Source organism: Diceros bicornis, chromosome 26, assembly GCF_020826845.1.
Source record: "Diceros bicornis minor isolate mBicDic1 chromosome 26, mDicBic1.mat.cur, whole genome shotgun sequence".
Taxonomy (NCBI): domain Eukaryota; kingdom Metazoa; phylum Chordata; class Mammalia; order Perissodactyla; family Rhinocerotidae; genus Diceros; species Diceros bicornis.
In genome coordinates, this window is record NC_080765.1 from 8,502,452 (window position 1) to 8,518,226 (window position 15,775).

At 40.4% G+C, this 15,775-nt stretch overlaps 1 protein-coding gene across 1 annotated transcript in view; it reads right to left on the bottom strand.

Moving 5' to 3' along the window:
- Window positions 1-557: 557 nt before the first annotated feature.
- The window catches only part of LOC131422239 (radial spoke head 10 homolog B-like), a 76,705-nt gene continuing 61,487 nt past the window's right edge, over window positions 558-15,775 (bottom strand). Inside the window, exons 18-19 of the mRNA XM_058569295.1 lie at window positions 1,955-2,153; window positions 558-822 (exon numbers count right to left, since the gene is read on the bottom strand). Of these exons, the coding sequence (XP_058425278.1) occupies window positions 648-822; window positions 1,955-2,153 (374 nt within the window). The 3' untranslated portion in view covers window positions 558-647. The remainder of the gene's footprint in view (window positions 823-1,954; window positions 2,154-15,775) is intronic.

Genomic DNA, 15,775 nt, shown 5'->3' on the forward strand with positions numbered 1-15,775 from the left:
CCGGCCCCCATTGATTGTATTTTTATGCTTTTAGTGGTTACCCTTAAATTTAACACAGATTATTAGCTGTTACCTTTTCTAACAGAGAGAGACTTAAAGTATTCACTTAGCCACCGACTGCACACTTGGTCCTCACCCTTGTGTAGTCATTTGGCCTTGTGTCCATGCGATGCTGTTTGCAGTGCTGTGGGAATCGGTAGGAAAGGGCCAGGGAAGGAGCCCTGTAAGAGGTGGCCTGTGAAGGACAGGTAGGATTTGGACACAGGGTGGTTACAAACACCAAAGGAGGCAGTTCAATGTTTAAATAACTTCATCCATTCCCCACGGCTTTCAGATTGGTTTCATCAGATTCTAAACTTAAGCACCAATCCTATACTTTGATTTTTTGAAAAACATACTGAATACACACTCATTTAATACCCATATGTGTTTATTTTCATTCAACTCAGTTTTTAAAATGCAGGCATTTCAGTGGCCCAACCACATAAGGAAGCTGAAACACAGTGGGTAGTGGTATTTCAAAAACACTAAGACAGGAAGTAAAACACAAGCAATTTTATTGGTCAGAAAATTGGTTACAGTGCTTCAGCTCTAAGCTCTTTTTACATCTACTTGTCCTTGTGGCTCATTTACAAACCCAGCAAACTCTACTTTTTCTTTTTCTTACTTGTGATGGACCTGCTTGATTGAGACGCCACTGTGTCCTCTTTCGGGAGGCTCGGCGTGAAATTCGAGGATGGGGCATCCACTGGTTCCTTGATCACAGTGATGTCGACCTCAAAGTCTTGTCTTTTGGCCTCTTCCTTTCTCAAGCTATTCAGCCTAACACAAAAAGCAAACACAAGAAGGTATCCCTTTTGTTCCTTTGAAATTTCAAAACCAGTTTTTATGCTGTATATGATGTAAAGTATTCCATACCTGGATTTCAAGTTTTTGTAAACAAAAATGTAAATAGTCACCACTTTGCCTGAAATAAAAAGTGATGCATTTCTAGGCAGTCTGTGATGAAATTTCCGTATACCTAAAGTGACTTTGAACCACTTTTCTCTGTAGCTAACTTAGCAGGTAGTAAGTGGCCTTTTAAAAGGCTCTTGTAGTCTTTTCCCTGGGTATAGTTTAATGATTTCTTCAACAGACTAACAGCCTTGAGGTGCACTTTACCAAGGGCAGGCGTTTGCACTCTGGACCGATATGTCTGCATAGAACCAAGCTTGGATAGTGGTTCTAGAAAAGTAAGTGTGCAGCATTTACTGGGTGCTCACCATGTGCCAGGCATTGTTGTAGACACTTTACAAACATTAGCTCACTCAATCCTCACAACAGTCCTATGGGGTATTATCTCCATCTTACAGATGAGGAAACTGAGGCATACAGTGACAGATCCTTCCCAAAGTTACCCAAGAGTTAAGTGGTGGGGCTAGGATTTGAACCTGGGCAGTCTAGATCTGTGGCCTGACCTTCAGCCACTATGCCACATTGCCTCTTTGTGCGAGCTGTGAAACACACGACGCCATGAGCCCACAGGCAGGACTCTTCCAGGCCCTCATGGGGACGTGCCACCCTTAAGAAGTTGTGTACCTTTTCTTTTTTTTTTTTTTTTGTGAGGAAGATCAGCCCTGAGCTAACATCTGCCAATCCTCCTCTTTTGGGTGAGGAAGACTGGCCCTGGGCTAACATCCGTGCCCATCTTCCTCCACTTTATATGGGACGCCGCCACAGCATGGCTTGACAAGTGGTGCATCGGTGTGCGCCCGGGATCCAAACCGGCGAATCCCAGGCCGCCGAAGCAGAGCACACGCACTTAACCGCTGCACCACCGGGCCGGTCCCAGAAGTCATGTACTTTTAATGAAAGCACTTGGTCCAGAAACTTCTGGCAGCTACAGAAGACAGGAAAGGAAGATAACTAAGAGCTCACGACAGAGAGAAGGAGCTGAGAGGTTTCATAAAGTTACCTCGCCTCCAGTTCCTCATTTTCAATTTTCTGCTGTTTGGCCTTCGCTGCATTACATAACCTATTTTCCTTTACTTTCTCCTTGAGAGTTTCTTCATGTTTATGTGCTTGGAAGAGTGTGTTCACAAAAAAGATGTACATATTACTGATCCACGTGTTGAGCTTTTCCTTTTGTTCATCCTTGGATTTTTCTTTTTTCTCTGGAAGAAAGTTTAATTACAATGAACGTTAACACAATCCTGCAGTAACTGTGGCGTCTCCGCTCACGCTCCAGCTCCGCCACTTCCCCTCGTGGGCTGTGTCCTCACCCCGTCAGGGGGCTGCTGTGCCCATGGGCTGCGAGGGGCAAGGTGACCACAGAACACTTCAGTGATTTCCGGAGACAGGCAGGTGTCAGCAGCCCATAGCTACAATTGTCAACATTTCCTTTGAGTCTCCTGGTACCTGTATTTTTTTCTGAATAGCTTGTCTTTTGGTTTTCTAAAATTAAAATTTCAGAAAATTTATAATATTTCCATGTTCCAGGGAAAAAAAAAACCTCTTGGCTTTTGCATACATTCTTATTATTTTCTTAATTGAAAACTGCCTTTAAAAAGAGGATTTTGTTAATCTCCATAATATATAAAGAACTCACACAACTGAATAACAGAAAAACAAATAACCTAATCAAAAAACGGGCAGAGGAAATGAATAGATACTTCTCCAAAGAAGATATACAGATGGCCAATAGGCACATGAAAAGATGCTCAACATCACTAGTCATCAGGGAAATGCAAATCAAAACCACACTAAGATATCACCTTACACCCGTTAGAATGGCTATAATCACCAAGAGAAAAAGCAACAAATGCTGGAGAGGCTGTGGAGAAATGGGAACCCTAATCCACTGCTGGTGGGAATGCAAACTGGTGCAGCCTCTATGGAAAACAGTATGGTGAGTCCTCAAAAAATTAAAAATAGAAATACCTTATGATCCAGCTATCCCACTATTGGGTATCTATCCAATGAACCTGAAATCAACAATCCAAAGAGGCTTATGCACCCCTATGTTCATCGCAGCATTAGTCACTATAGCCAAGACATGGAAGCAACTCAAGTGTCCCTCAACTGATGATTGGATAAAGGTGTGGTATATATATACCATGGAATACTGCTTAGCCATAAAAAAAGACAAAATCGTCCCATTTGCAACAACATGGATGGACCTGGAGGGTATTATGTTGAGTGAAATAAGCCAGAAACAGAAAGACAAACAGTGCTTGATTTCACTCATATGTGGAACATAAACCAACATACAGACAGATAGAAGTATTTGGTGGTTACCAGGGGCTCGGGGAGGTGGCACAAGGGGTGGAGGGATGCACTTATGTGGTGACTGACAACCAATAACGTACAACAAAAATTTCACAATAAAAAAAACCTGCAAAAAATAAAAATAAAAAATAAATTAAATAAATAAATAAATAAAAAGAGGACTTTGACTCTGAATAAGAAGGTACGTAAAATTATTGACCTGGTAAGGAGTTGCTTCATGTCTGCTAAGGCCAACAGATACCCACTTTGGAATGTGTTTAAAATAGTTGATTCTGGGAAGATAACACTTTGGATAGTTCTATCATATCAATAGGATCTGGGATCTTTCAAAACAGCAATGATTTTTAGACTATGTCTATGGCTTGGGCGACTCCACTGTATGATGGTGAGGCTAGGGGAGGAGTGTGGGGGCAGGTACTACGTACAGGAAGGTAGGATTCTGTGAACAATCCATCCTCCCTCCCCAGGAGCCACGTGGAGGGCCCAGAGTGGAGGACTAATAGGTAGAACCTTGATACCATTGCCAGATTATACAAGGACTGAGGGAAACCTTCATCTGCACTTCCCACATGAACTCTTAGGTTCTAGAATATCAGGATAACCTGTGGCAGGCCTAGGCCTGGAGATGTGTGGTAGTAACTGACGAAGACCAACCCACTGGGATTGCTGGCCCTGTCCCAGGCTTCTGGGCACCACGTCAAGGGTCTTGCACAGCCTCTGCTAAGCAGCAGAGTGTAGCAGGTAAGAGCACAGCCTTGAGCCAAATTGGTTAGACTCAAGGCTGAGCTCTGGCACTTCCTAGCTCTGTAACATTGGCAAGTTAATGTCTCTGTGCCCTCGTTTCCTCATCATCTGCCAAAGGGGAACCTCACAGGGGTGGTGTGAAGATTAGATGCATTAATACAAGTAAGCATTAAGTGCCAGGCAGAGAGTAAGCGCTCAGTAGTAAGCTTGTGGTGTTCCCACAGGCCACGTCTGCCAAAGCAAATTATTACCTTACATACTGTTATAAAATAAAAAAGACACGTCAAACACTGGGAGAAAATATCAGTAAAACGTATTAGACAAAGGATGACTTGTATCCAGCATACATAAAGAACTCTTTTTTTTTTTGGCAAAGAAGATTGTCCTTGAGCTAACATCTGTGCCAATCTTCTTCTATTTTATACATGGGTCACCACCACAGCATGGCTTAATGAGTGGTGTGTAGGTCCGCGCCCAGGATCCAAACCCACGAACTCCAGGCTGCCAAAGCAGAGCACACAAACTTAACCACTATGCCACCAGGCCAGCCTCAAGAACTCTTATATGAGTTCTTTTTTGCTTGTCTCAATGAGACAAACAGCCCAATTAAAAAAATTTAAACACACTACTAAGTGTTGGAGAAGACATGGAGAAACTAGACCTCCTCATATGTTACTGATAGCATGTAAAATGATGTGGCCGATTAGGAAAACAGTTTGGCTATTTATTTTAAAAGTTAAACACACACTTAGCACATGACACAACAATTCCACTGCTACGTATCTATCCAAGAGAAATGAAAACATAGTCACAAAGACTTACACACCTACATTGCTTATTCATGATAGCCAAAAAGTGGAAACAACTCAACTGTCCATCAACTGATGAATGGATAAAATGTGGTATATCCAGACAATGGAATACTACTCAGCAATACAAAGGAGCACAGTACATGCTACAACATGAATGAATCCCAAAATAATTATAAATGAAAGAAGCCAGATGCAAAAGACATATGATTCCATTTATATGAAAATGTCCAGAAAAGGCAAATCCATGGAGAGAGAAAGCAGATCACTACCACCAACTGACCCATGGGCACCCCTAGCACTCCATGTGCCTCACCCACACATACCTCCACCCTGTGGCCAGCTCCCTGTGTGTGCTCCTGATGGCAGTGAGAGTGAGCTTTGGCAGATGGCTAGTAAGCCCACACAGAAAGCTGGCCCAAATCTGTGGGGCAGGGAGAGACCACAAACTTGAGCTTTAGCACCAATCTTGGAAAAGCAAAAAGGAAGCTGTCAGCACTTGCCCTGGTACACTGCAGGATCAAGAGACGGCATACAAGCTTAAGAATTCTGCCATAAGAGGAAGCAAGAAATGTGGAGCAGGTGCGTCCATAGACAGTCTGAGAAAGCCTCAGAACCCCTAGCAGGGCTGAAGAAGGTATCTCCCTCCGAAAGGGAGTTAGTAAAGACAGGAGGAGGTGACTGCTACTTCAAATGCAAAGACAGCAACGCAAGACTTAAAGGAACATGAAAAATCTAGGAAACATGACACCACCAAAAGATCACAATAATCTTCCAGTGACCGGCCCCAAAGACACAGAGGTCTGCAATTTACCCAAGAAAGAGTTCAAAATAGCTGTTTTAAGGAAGCTCAGTGAGCTGCAAGAAAACAGAAAAACAATTTAATGAAATCAGGAAAACAACACATGAACAAAATGAGAAGTTTAACGAGGTGATAGAAATCACAACCAAACAAATTCTGAAGCTGAAAAATAAAATGAGTGAAATGAAAAATGCAAGAGAGCAGAATGGATCAAGCAGAAGAAAGAATCTGTGCATTAACAGACAGGAACTTTGAAACCCAGTCAGAGGAGATCAAAGAAAAAAGAATGAAACAGAGTCGCCAGAATACGCTTAGCACAGTTTAGGCTCTGGGAATATAGCAGTGGTTATAACTAAGTTTCAAGTAGTGATACCTGCAAAAAAGAGAAACTAAGGCAGGGTCAGGGGGCAGATACAGGGTGGAATGCTATTTTAAGAGAGTAGTCAGGAAGATCTTATTCTTGAGGTGAAATGGGGCCTATTTAATCCTTGCCACAGTTCTTAGGTCAGCATTATTCTGGTCATTTGGTTGTGTTGTCTGAAAGCCCATCTCCGGTAGACTCTTTAGGAAGGGCTTGTGAGAACATGTTCCTCGAGTTCACGAACGGCCATAAGAGTTAGTCTGTAGCCTTCATATCTTGAAGTCAAACAGAAAGTCCCTAGCTCATATTTCCTCTCCTTGAGGAACTTTTGCCCCTACTGTCTCATCCCTCTCAGTTTGAATTCTACTCCTAGTGCTTTCTCCTCAGTATGGAGGTTTTCCTGGAAGGAGCTTTGGTTTGTTCGCTGCGAGAGTTTCTAGGGCCCGACTGCCCTAGCCCCTCAGCCTTCCTCTGGCCCCTGTAATCATTAGTAAACTGGAGTGTACACAGTCTCACTCTGTTTCAGTTGCTCTTCTCAGATGGGCCTTCCATGCTTTCCCATGAGTTCTTGGGAATTTTGAATTCTCATATTCTCAGGTCTATAGATACCCAACTGCTTCTCTCTGTCTTTTATGTCTGTTACTTTCTTTTGCATCCCTTTTACATTCTGATACCATGCAGGTTCTGTAGCAGTTGGTTTGTCCTTCTCTACTCATATTTTGGCTTTCATGGTGATACCTTCTCACAAAATATGGTTGTATATGCAGTTTATGGGTTTGGGGTTTTGCTATCCTAATTGTGCTGTGTTTATAGGGGAATGTAGGAAGATGAAAAAACCTATACCACGGCCACCCCCATCTTCCCAGAATTCCCATTGTGTGGTTTCCATGTCACTCTCTCTTTCCTAGTTAAGAAACAATGGTCTATTATTTTCATTTTTTATCTTTATCAAGTTTTCATATCTTGGTTATGCTAATTTTGTTAAATGAACTGCAAGGTTTTATCTTATTTTACGCTTTGGAGTTTCAAAAAAATAATATAATAATAATTCTTATATAAGTGCTTCCTTAAATTTTTTAAAGAACTTGCTCATAAAAATTAAATTAGGGGGAGTAATTTTTTGGTATTTTTTCTCCCATGATTATTCAGGCTTATATTTTCTTTTCATTTATTTATTTATTTATTTTATTGAGGTAACACTGGTGTATAACATTATATAAATTTCAGGTGTACATCATTATATTTCCATTTCTGTGTAGACTACATCATGTTCACTACCCAATGACTAATTACCATCCATCACCATAGACGTGTGCCCAGTCACTCCTTTTGCCCTCCTCCCTCCCCGCTTACCCTCTGGTAACCATCAGTCTAATCTCTGTATCTATGTGTTTGTTTTTTGTTGTTTTTATCTTCTATTTATGAGTGAGATCATACAGTATTTGACTTTCTCTGTCTGACTTATTTTACCTATCAGGCTTTCTACATTTTCTTGACTCAACTTTCATTATTTACATCTTTCTAGAAAATAATTTCAAATTGTTCAAATTTATTAGCTTAGAAGTGTACATAGCATTTTATTACTGTACTTAGAAAAATTTTATCTGTGGTTATTTACTTTTCCTTCTTAGTTAGTATACGTGTGTTTTATCACTTTTGTTCTGGCTGTACTAGGTTGAGGATGTCCATTTTTATTATCTTTTTACTTAAAGAACCAGCTTTTGATTTAAAGTGAGAGATGTGTGACTCTTCCTTTCACTTGAACACTTAGAGGCCACTGTAGGGTTATTAATTGACCTAACTTCAATATTGTTGTGTCTTAGGGAATAGCGATGCCCAAAAAGCAGGAGAGAGATTGAAGAATGGCCAGTCAGTGGAGCACTCAGAACACACACAACATTTATCGATTAAGTTCACCGTCATATATGGGTGTGGTTCATGGCGCCCCAAATTGTAATAGTAACAAAGATCACTGATCACAGATCACCATAACAAATATAATAATAATGAAAAAGTTTGAAATATTGCAAGAATTACCAAAAGGTGACACAGAGACACGAAATGAGCAAATGCTGTTGGGAAAATGGCACCAATAGACTTACTTGACACAGGGTTGCCACAAACCTTCAATTTGTAAAAAACACAGTATCTGCGGGGTGCAATAAAATGAACTGCAGTAAAACGAGGTATGGCTGTATAAATTTTCTCTGCTTATAGTTCTGACTATGTCTCATAGATAATGTTTAAGTTATTTCAATTTCCCAAGTATTATTGAAAAAATGCAATTTGATTTTCTCTAAGAATTATTTAGAAGAATAGAGAAGTTATATTAAGAGGAATATGAGGGACTGAATAAGGGTTTGTTCATTGTTGTTTTTAACTTGAGCATCTTTAAAAACCAAAAGTGAATGAGATTCTTGAGAGAGACGAGTCTACTGTATAAGGATACAGTCAACAGTAACAGGCTCAAGAGATGGGCAATGTGAGGCCCAGGTGGAGGTACAGCTATCCTGACAGATTGATTCAACTCCATCAGATCATGCCTTAGAAGTGACATCACCAAGATGGCAACATGGGTTTTTCCTAACTTCACTCCCCCTCACAAGAAGAAACAACTATTCATGGACAAGACACCACTGAGAGAATCCTAGAGGCTGAAGCACCCTCCTGCACTGCAGAGAACGAGACAGAGCGCATTGGAAGGGTAAGAGGAGCGGCTACACACTGACCACACTGCCCCTCCCCCAGGTTGGTGTGGCACCATGCAGAGAGGTCTCCCTAGAGCCAATGGTTCCTCCAGTGGGAGAAGAGAGCCCAAGGTGGACATCCAGCTCCCCCAGCATTGTGGTTCACTTCTTGGGAGTCCCAACTTCAGTCCTGCCCCATTGGCAATTGCTAGAGAATCTGCAGGGCTTGACCACTGGGCCCTGGGAATCTGTGACAGAGAAGCAGGGAGGGGCTTGCAGCAATCAGCACTGGGATCTTGGCAGACTGAGTTTCCTACCTGCAGCACCAAGTAGTCCCAAACAGCAGCTTTTCTCATCTACAGAACCAAGTTGGTGGTGCAGTCAGACCAGGGAACTTGGCAAAGTGTAGGTCTGCCTGATTCAGGTTCTCAAATGAAGAGCCATGTCAGCCCTACAGCCTGGTCTGCCTCCTGCCCAGGCAGGGGAGCTGAGTCATAGCCCAGCCCACTGCCATGTAGCTCCTGGCCCTGTCAGACCAGAAAGGCTAGCAAGAACACCTGGAAACTGCACAGTCCAGCAACACTCCAGCAAGAACACCTGGAAACTGCACAGTCCACAACAGCAGGCAGAGTTGATAGTCAGCAGAGCAAGCCAGTGCCAGGCATGGAGGAGGCACGTAAGCTAATTCATAGCCCCTTCCACTGCTCAGTGTAGCTCCTGATTGAGAAAACCTGAGAAGCTACTTGGAGCTGGCCCTTCCATCCTACCCAGGCAGGGGAGCTCACTCATAGCCTTGCCCAACTAGAAAGTCTGGCCAGAACACCTAGAAAACTGCATAGCCCAGCAACACTTGAGCAGAGAGTCCAGTAGGCAGAGCTGATAGTCTGGAGAGCAAAGCCAGTGGCCCTATTTGGCCAGGGAACTTGGTTCATGGGTCAGCTTGAGTCAAGGCCACAAGCAAAGAGCCTTGCTGGCTTTGGAGCTGGTTTCCCCTCTGTGTCCAGACAGGGCAACTAATTTGTAGCCCCTCCTCCCCCATTGCTGAATACAGCATTCAGCCTACCTGACCAGGGAGCCCAAGCAGAGCACACGGGAAGCTGCATAGCCCAACAGCCCTGCCTACAGTGGCACTTGAACAGAGAGCCAAGCCCATGACTTTCCCCATCTGCAGAGTGACCTCGTCTGGTCGGGGAATTCAATGCACGCTTTTGCCTGATTTGAGTCCCCAAACAACAAGCCATGCAAGCCCTGGACCCTGTCGTGCTGCCCCACCAGGGAAGGGAAGCTAATTCATAGCCCCACCTATGCTGAATATAGTACCCAGTGCCGACCATCTGGTAAACCTGATGGGAACACCCAGGCAACCATGAAGCCCATCCTACAGGCTCGCTTGGTCAGGGAACCAAACCAGCAGTCCTATCCAACTGTTGTCAGCCAGCAGCACCCCCTTTCCCAATCTCAGAGCTTGGGCAGTGGCCTTGCCCAAAAATAGACCCTGATAACAAGCCCCACCTGCTCACAGAAGTACCAGCAGACACATCCAGAAACCCAAAGTGAGCTGAATTTTGAAGAACTCTCTCTTCTAAAGCTAACCCGTAAAGTCTGGAAGAGGAGACCACTTACTCAAATGCACAGATACCAAAACAAGGAATCAAGGATCATGAAAAATCAGGTAAACATGACACCACCAAAGGAAACTAATAAAGCTCCAATAACTGAGCCTAAAGAAATGGAGATCTATGAACTGTCAGACAAAGAATTCAGAATAATCTTCTCAAAGAAGTTTAGTGAACTACAGTATTTAGTGAACTACAGTAGCACACAGACACCTAAACGAAATTAGGAAAATAATGCATGAACAAAACAAGAACTTCAACAAAGAAACTGAAACCAACCACACACACACAAAAAAAACCCAGAAATCCTAGAGCCGAAAAATACAATGACTGAACTGAAGAATTCAATAAAGAGCTTCAAAAGAAGACTCAACCACACAGAAGAAAGAATCTGTGACCTAGAAGACAGGACATTTGAAATTATCCAGTCTGAGGAGAAAAAGAAAAAATAATGAAAAAGAGTGAAAAAAGCCTATGGGACTTATGGGGCACAATCAAAAGAAACAACATCCACATTAAGGGAATTCTAGAAGAGAAAGAGAAAGGGATAGAAAGTATATTTAAAGCAATAATGGCAGAAAACTTTCCAAATCTGGGAAGAGAAATGGACATCCAGATCCATGAGGCCTAAAGGACCCCAAATAGGTTGAATCCAAATATGGCTACACTGAAACACATAATTAAATTGTTAAAAGTCAAAGACAAAGAATTTTTTTTCTTTTTTTTTTTGGTGAGGAAGATCGGCCCTGAGCTAACATCTGCCAATCCTCCTCTTTTTGCTGAGGAAGACGCCCTGCGCTAACATCCATGCCCATATTCCTCCACTTTATATGGGACGCCGCCACAGCATGGCTTCCCAAGCGGTGCGTCGGTGCGCGCCTGGGATCTGAACTGGTGAATCCCGGGCCGCAGCAGTGGAGCACATGCACTTAACCGCTTGTGCCACTGGGCCGGCCCCAAAGACAAAGAATTTTTAAAGCAGCAAGAGAAAAGAGAGAGGTTATAGACAAAGGAGCCCCCATAAGACTACCAGCAGATTTCTCAACAGAACTTTTCAGGCCAGGAGAGAATGGGATGATATATTTAAAATATTGAAAGAAAGAAACTGTCAACCAAGAATTCTATACCCAGCAAAGCTGTTCTTCAGAAATGACTTTCCAGAACAAACAAAAACAGAGTTCATCACCACTAGACCTGCCTTAAAAGAAATGCTAAAGGGAATTCTTTGAGTGGAAGTAAAAGAATGCTAATTAACGTCATAAAAGCATAAGAAGGTAGTGTAAAACTCACTGGGAACGGTAAATACATAGTCAAAGTTAGATTCCATAATATGATAATGGTGGTGTGTAATTCACTTACAACTCTAGTTCAAAAGTTAAAAAAAGTAGTAAAAATAACCATAATTACAATAATCTGTTATTAGTTACACAATATAAAAAATAAGTAAACAGTAACATCAGTAACCTAAAATATGAGGAGGAGACATAAGTGTAAAATTTAAGAATTCTATTGAAGCTGTTATCAGTTTAAAATAGGTTGTTATAATTTTAAGATATTTTATGTAAGCCTCGTGGTAACCACAAGGGAAAAACCTGTAGTAATAACACAAAAGAACATGATAAAGATGTCAAAGCATACTGATACCAAAAGACATCAAAACACACAAAAAAACAGAAGGATAAGAAACAAGGAACAATGGATTTACAAAACAGCCAGAAAACAATTAACCCAAAATGGCAATAGTAAGTCCTTACCTATTAATAATTACCTTAAACATAAATGGATTAAATTCTCCAAGCAAAACACATAGAATGGCTGAACGGATTTTAAAAAAGCAAGTTCCAACCATATACTGCCTACAAGAATTCACTTTAGCCTTAAAGCCACACATAGACTGAGAGTGAAGGGATGGAAAAAGATATATCAAGCAAATGCAACTAAAAAAAAAAAAAAAAAAAGCAGGGATAGATATACTGATATCAGACAAAATGGACTTTAAAGTAAAAATGGTAAAAAGAGACAAGGAATGTCATTATATGATGATAAAGAGGTGAATCCATCAAGAAGATATAACAATTGTAAATATGTATGCACCCAACATTGGAGCATCTATGTCTATAAAGCAAAAACTAACAGAGCACAAGGGAGAAATAGACAGCATTACAATAATGGTTGGTGATTTTTAATATCCTACTCTCAACAATGGATAGATCATCCAGAGAATCAATACAGGCAGCAGATTTAATCAACACTATAGACCAAATGGACCTTACAGAGATATACAGAACATTCTATCTGACAACAGCAGAATACACATTCTTCTCAAGTGCACATGGAACATTTTCTAGAACAGACCATATGTTAGGCCACAAAACAAGTTTTAGCAATTTTAAGACGATTGAAATTCAGACCAAGTATCTTCTCTGACCAGAATGGTATGAAACTAGAAATCAATAACAGGAGGAAAACTGGAAAATTCATGAATGCATAGAAATTAAACAACACTCTCTGAGCAACCAATGGATCAAAGGAGAAATTAAAGGGGAAATAAAAAAGTATTTCGAGATAAACAAAAATGGAAACACAACATTCCAAAATGTATGGGATGCATCAAAAGCAGTTCTAAGAGGGACTTCAAAGCAATAAACACCTACATTAAGGAACAAGAAAGATCTCAAACAACCTAACTCTATGCCTTAAAGAACTAGAAAAAGAAGAACAAGCTGAACCCAAAATTAGCAGAAGGAAAGAAATAACAAAGATTAGAACAGAAATAGAGAACAGGAAAACAATAAAAAAGATTAACAAAACAAAGAGTTGATTCTTTGAGAAGATAAACAAAATTAACAAATCTTTAGCTAGACTAACCAAGGAAAAAAGAGAGAGGACCCAAATCAACAAAATTATAAATGAAAACTGAGACCCTACAACTAATACCATACAAATACAAAGGGTCATAAGAGGCTGCTATGAACTATATACCCCAAAACTGGACAACCTAGAAGAAACAGAAAAATTCTTAGAAGCATACAACCTACCCAGACTGAATCAGGAAGAAATGGAAAATCTGAACAGACCAATTACCAGTAAGGAGATTGAATCAATAATCAAAAATCTCCCAACAAAATAAAAAGCTCAGGATTAGAGGGTTTCACTGGGAAATTTACCAAACATTTAAAGAAGAATTAATACCAATCCTTCTCAAACTCTTTCAAAAAATCGAAGAGGAGGGAACACTCCCAAACTCATTGTATAAGGTTAGCATTACCCTGATACCTAAACCATAAAAGGACACTACCAGAAAAGAAAACTATAGGCCAATATCCTTGATGAATATAGATGAAAAAATTCTCAATAAAATACTAGCAAGCCAAATTCAGCAGCACATTAAAAGGATCATTCACCATGATGAAGTGGGATTTATCCCTAGGATACAAGGATGGTTCAACATATGCAAATCAATCAATGTGATACATCATAATGATAGAATGAAAGAAAAAAATCATATGATTATCTCAATAGATACAGAAAAAGCATTTGACAAAATTAAACATCCCTTCATGTTAAAAACTCCTTAACAAAGTAAGTATAGAGGGAACATACTTCAACATAATAAAGGCCATATATGACAAGCACACAGCTACCATCATAGTCAATGGTGAAAGGTTGAAAGCTCTTCCTCTAAGATCAGGAACAAGACAAGGGTGCCCACTCTCACCAGCCCTATTCGACATAGTACTGGAAGTCCTAGCCAGAGCAATCAGGCAAGAAAAAGAAATAAAAGTGATCAGAATTGGAAAGGAAGAAGTAAAATTTCCTCTATTTTCATGTCATCACATGATTTTATATGTAGAAAATCTTAAAGACTCCACCAAAATTGTTAGATCCAATTGTTAGATTGTTAGATCTAATAAACAAATTCAGTAAAGTTGCAGGATACAAAATTAACATACAAAAATCAGTGTGTTTCTACACACTAACCATGAATTATCTGAAAAAGAAATAAAGAAAACCATCCCATTTACAATACCCTCAAAAAGAATAAAATATTTAGGAATAAATTTAACCAAGGAAGTGAAAGATCTCTACTCAATACTACAAGGAAATTGAAGAAGACACAAATAAATGGAAAGGTATCCCATGTTCATGGATTCGAAGATTTAACATTGTTAAAACGTCAATACTACCAAACCCATCCATAGATTCAATGTAATCTCTATCAAGATTCCAATAGCATTTTTTTTTACAGAAGCAGAAAAATTCTAAAATTTATTTGGAGCCACAAAAGACTTCGAATAGCCAAAGCAATCCTGAGAAAGAAGAACAAAATGGGAAGCATCACACTTCCTGATTTCAAGCTATATTAGAAAGCTATAGTAACCCAAACAGTAACCCAAACAGTACTGGCATAAAAACAGACACATAGGCCAATGGAACAGAATCAAGGGCCCAGAAATAAACCCACGCATATACAGTCAACTAATATTTGACAAGGGAGCCAAGAATATTCAATGGAGAAAACACAGTCTCTTCAATAGTGTTGGGAAAACTGGATATTCACATGTGAAAGAATGAAACTCAACCCTATCTTACATCATTCACAAAAATTATCTTGAAATGGTTTAAAGATTTAAATATAAGACCAGAAACCATAAAACTCCTAGAAGAAAACATAGGAAAAAAGCATCTTGACACGGGCCTGGGCAAGGATTTTTTGGATACGACACCTAAAGCACAAGCAACAAAATCAAAAACAAACAAGTGGGACTACATCAAACTAAAAAGCTTCTGCACAGCAAAAGAAACCACCAACAAAAGTAAAGACAACCTACAGAATGGGAAAAAATAAATATCTGCAAACCATATATCTGATAAGAGTTTAATATTCAAAATATATAAAGAACTCATACAACTCAATAGAAAAAAAAAATTGCCAATTAAAAAATGGGCAAACGGTGGCGCAAGCGGTTAAGTGCGCGCGCTCCGCTGCGGCGGCCTGGGGTTCGCTGGTTCGGATCCCGGGCGCGCACCGACGCACTGCTTGGTAAGCCATGCTGTGGCGGCGTCCCATATAAAGTGGAGGAAGATAGGCACAGATGTTAGCCCAGGGCCGTCTTCCTCAGCAAAAAAAAAAAAAAAAAGAGGAGGATTGGCGGATGTTAGCTCAGGGCTGATCTCCTCACAAAAAAAAAAATAAAAAAAAAAAAATAAAAAAATAAAAAAAAAATAAAAAATGGGCAAAGGACCTGAATAGACATTTTTACAAAGAAGATACACAAATGGCTAACAGGTACATGAAAAAATGCTCAACATCACTAATCACAGGGAAATGCAAATCAAAACCACAGTGAGGTATCACCTCTGGTCTGTTAGAATCACTATTATCAAAAAAACAAGAGATAACAAGTTTCTGTAAGGATGCAGAGAAAAGGGAACCCTTGTGCACTGTTGGTGGGAATGTAAATTGGTACAGCCACTGTGGAAAACAG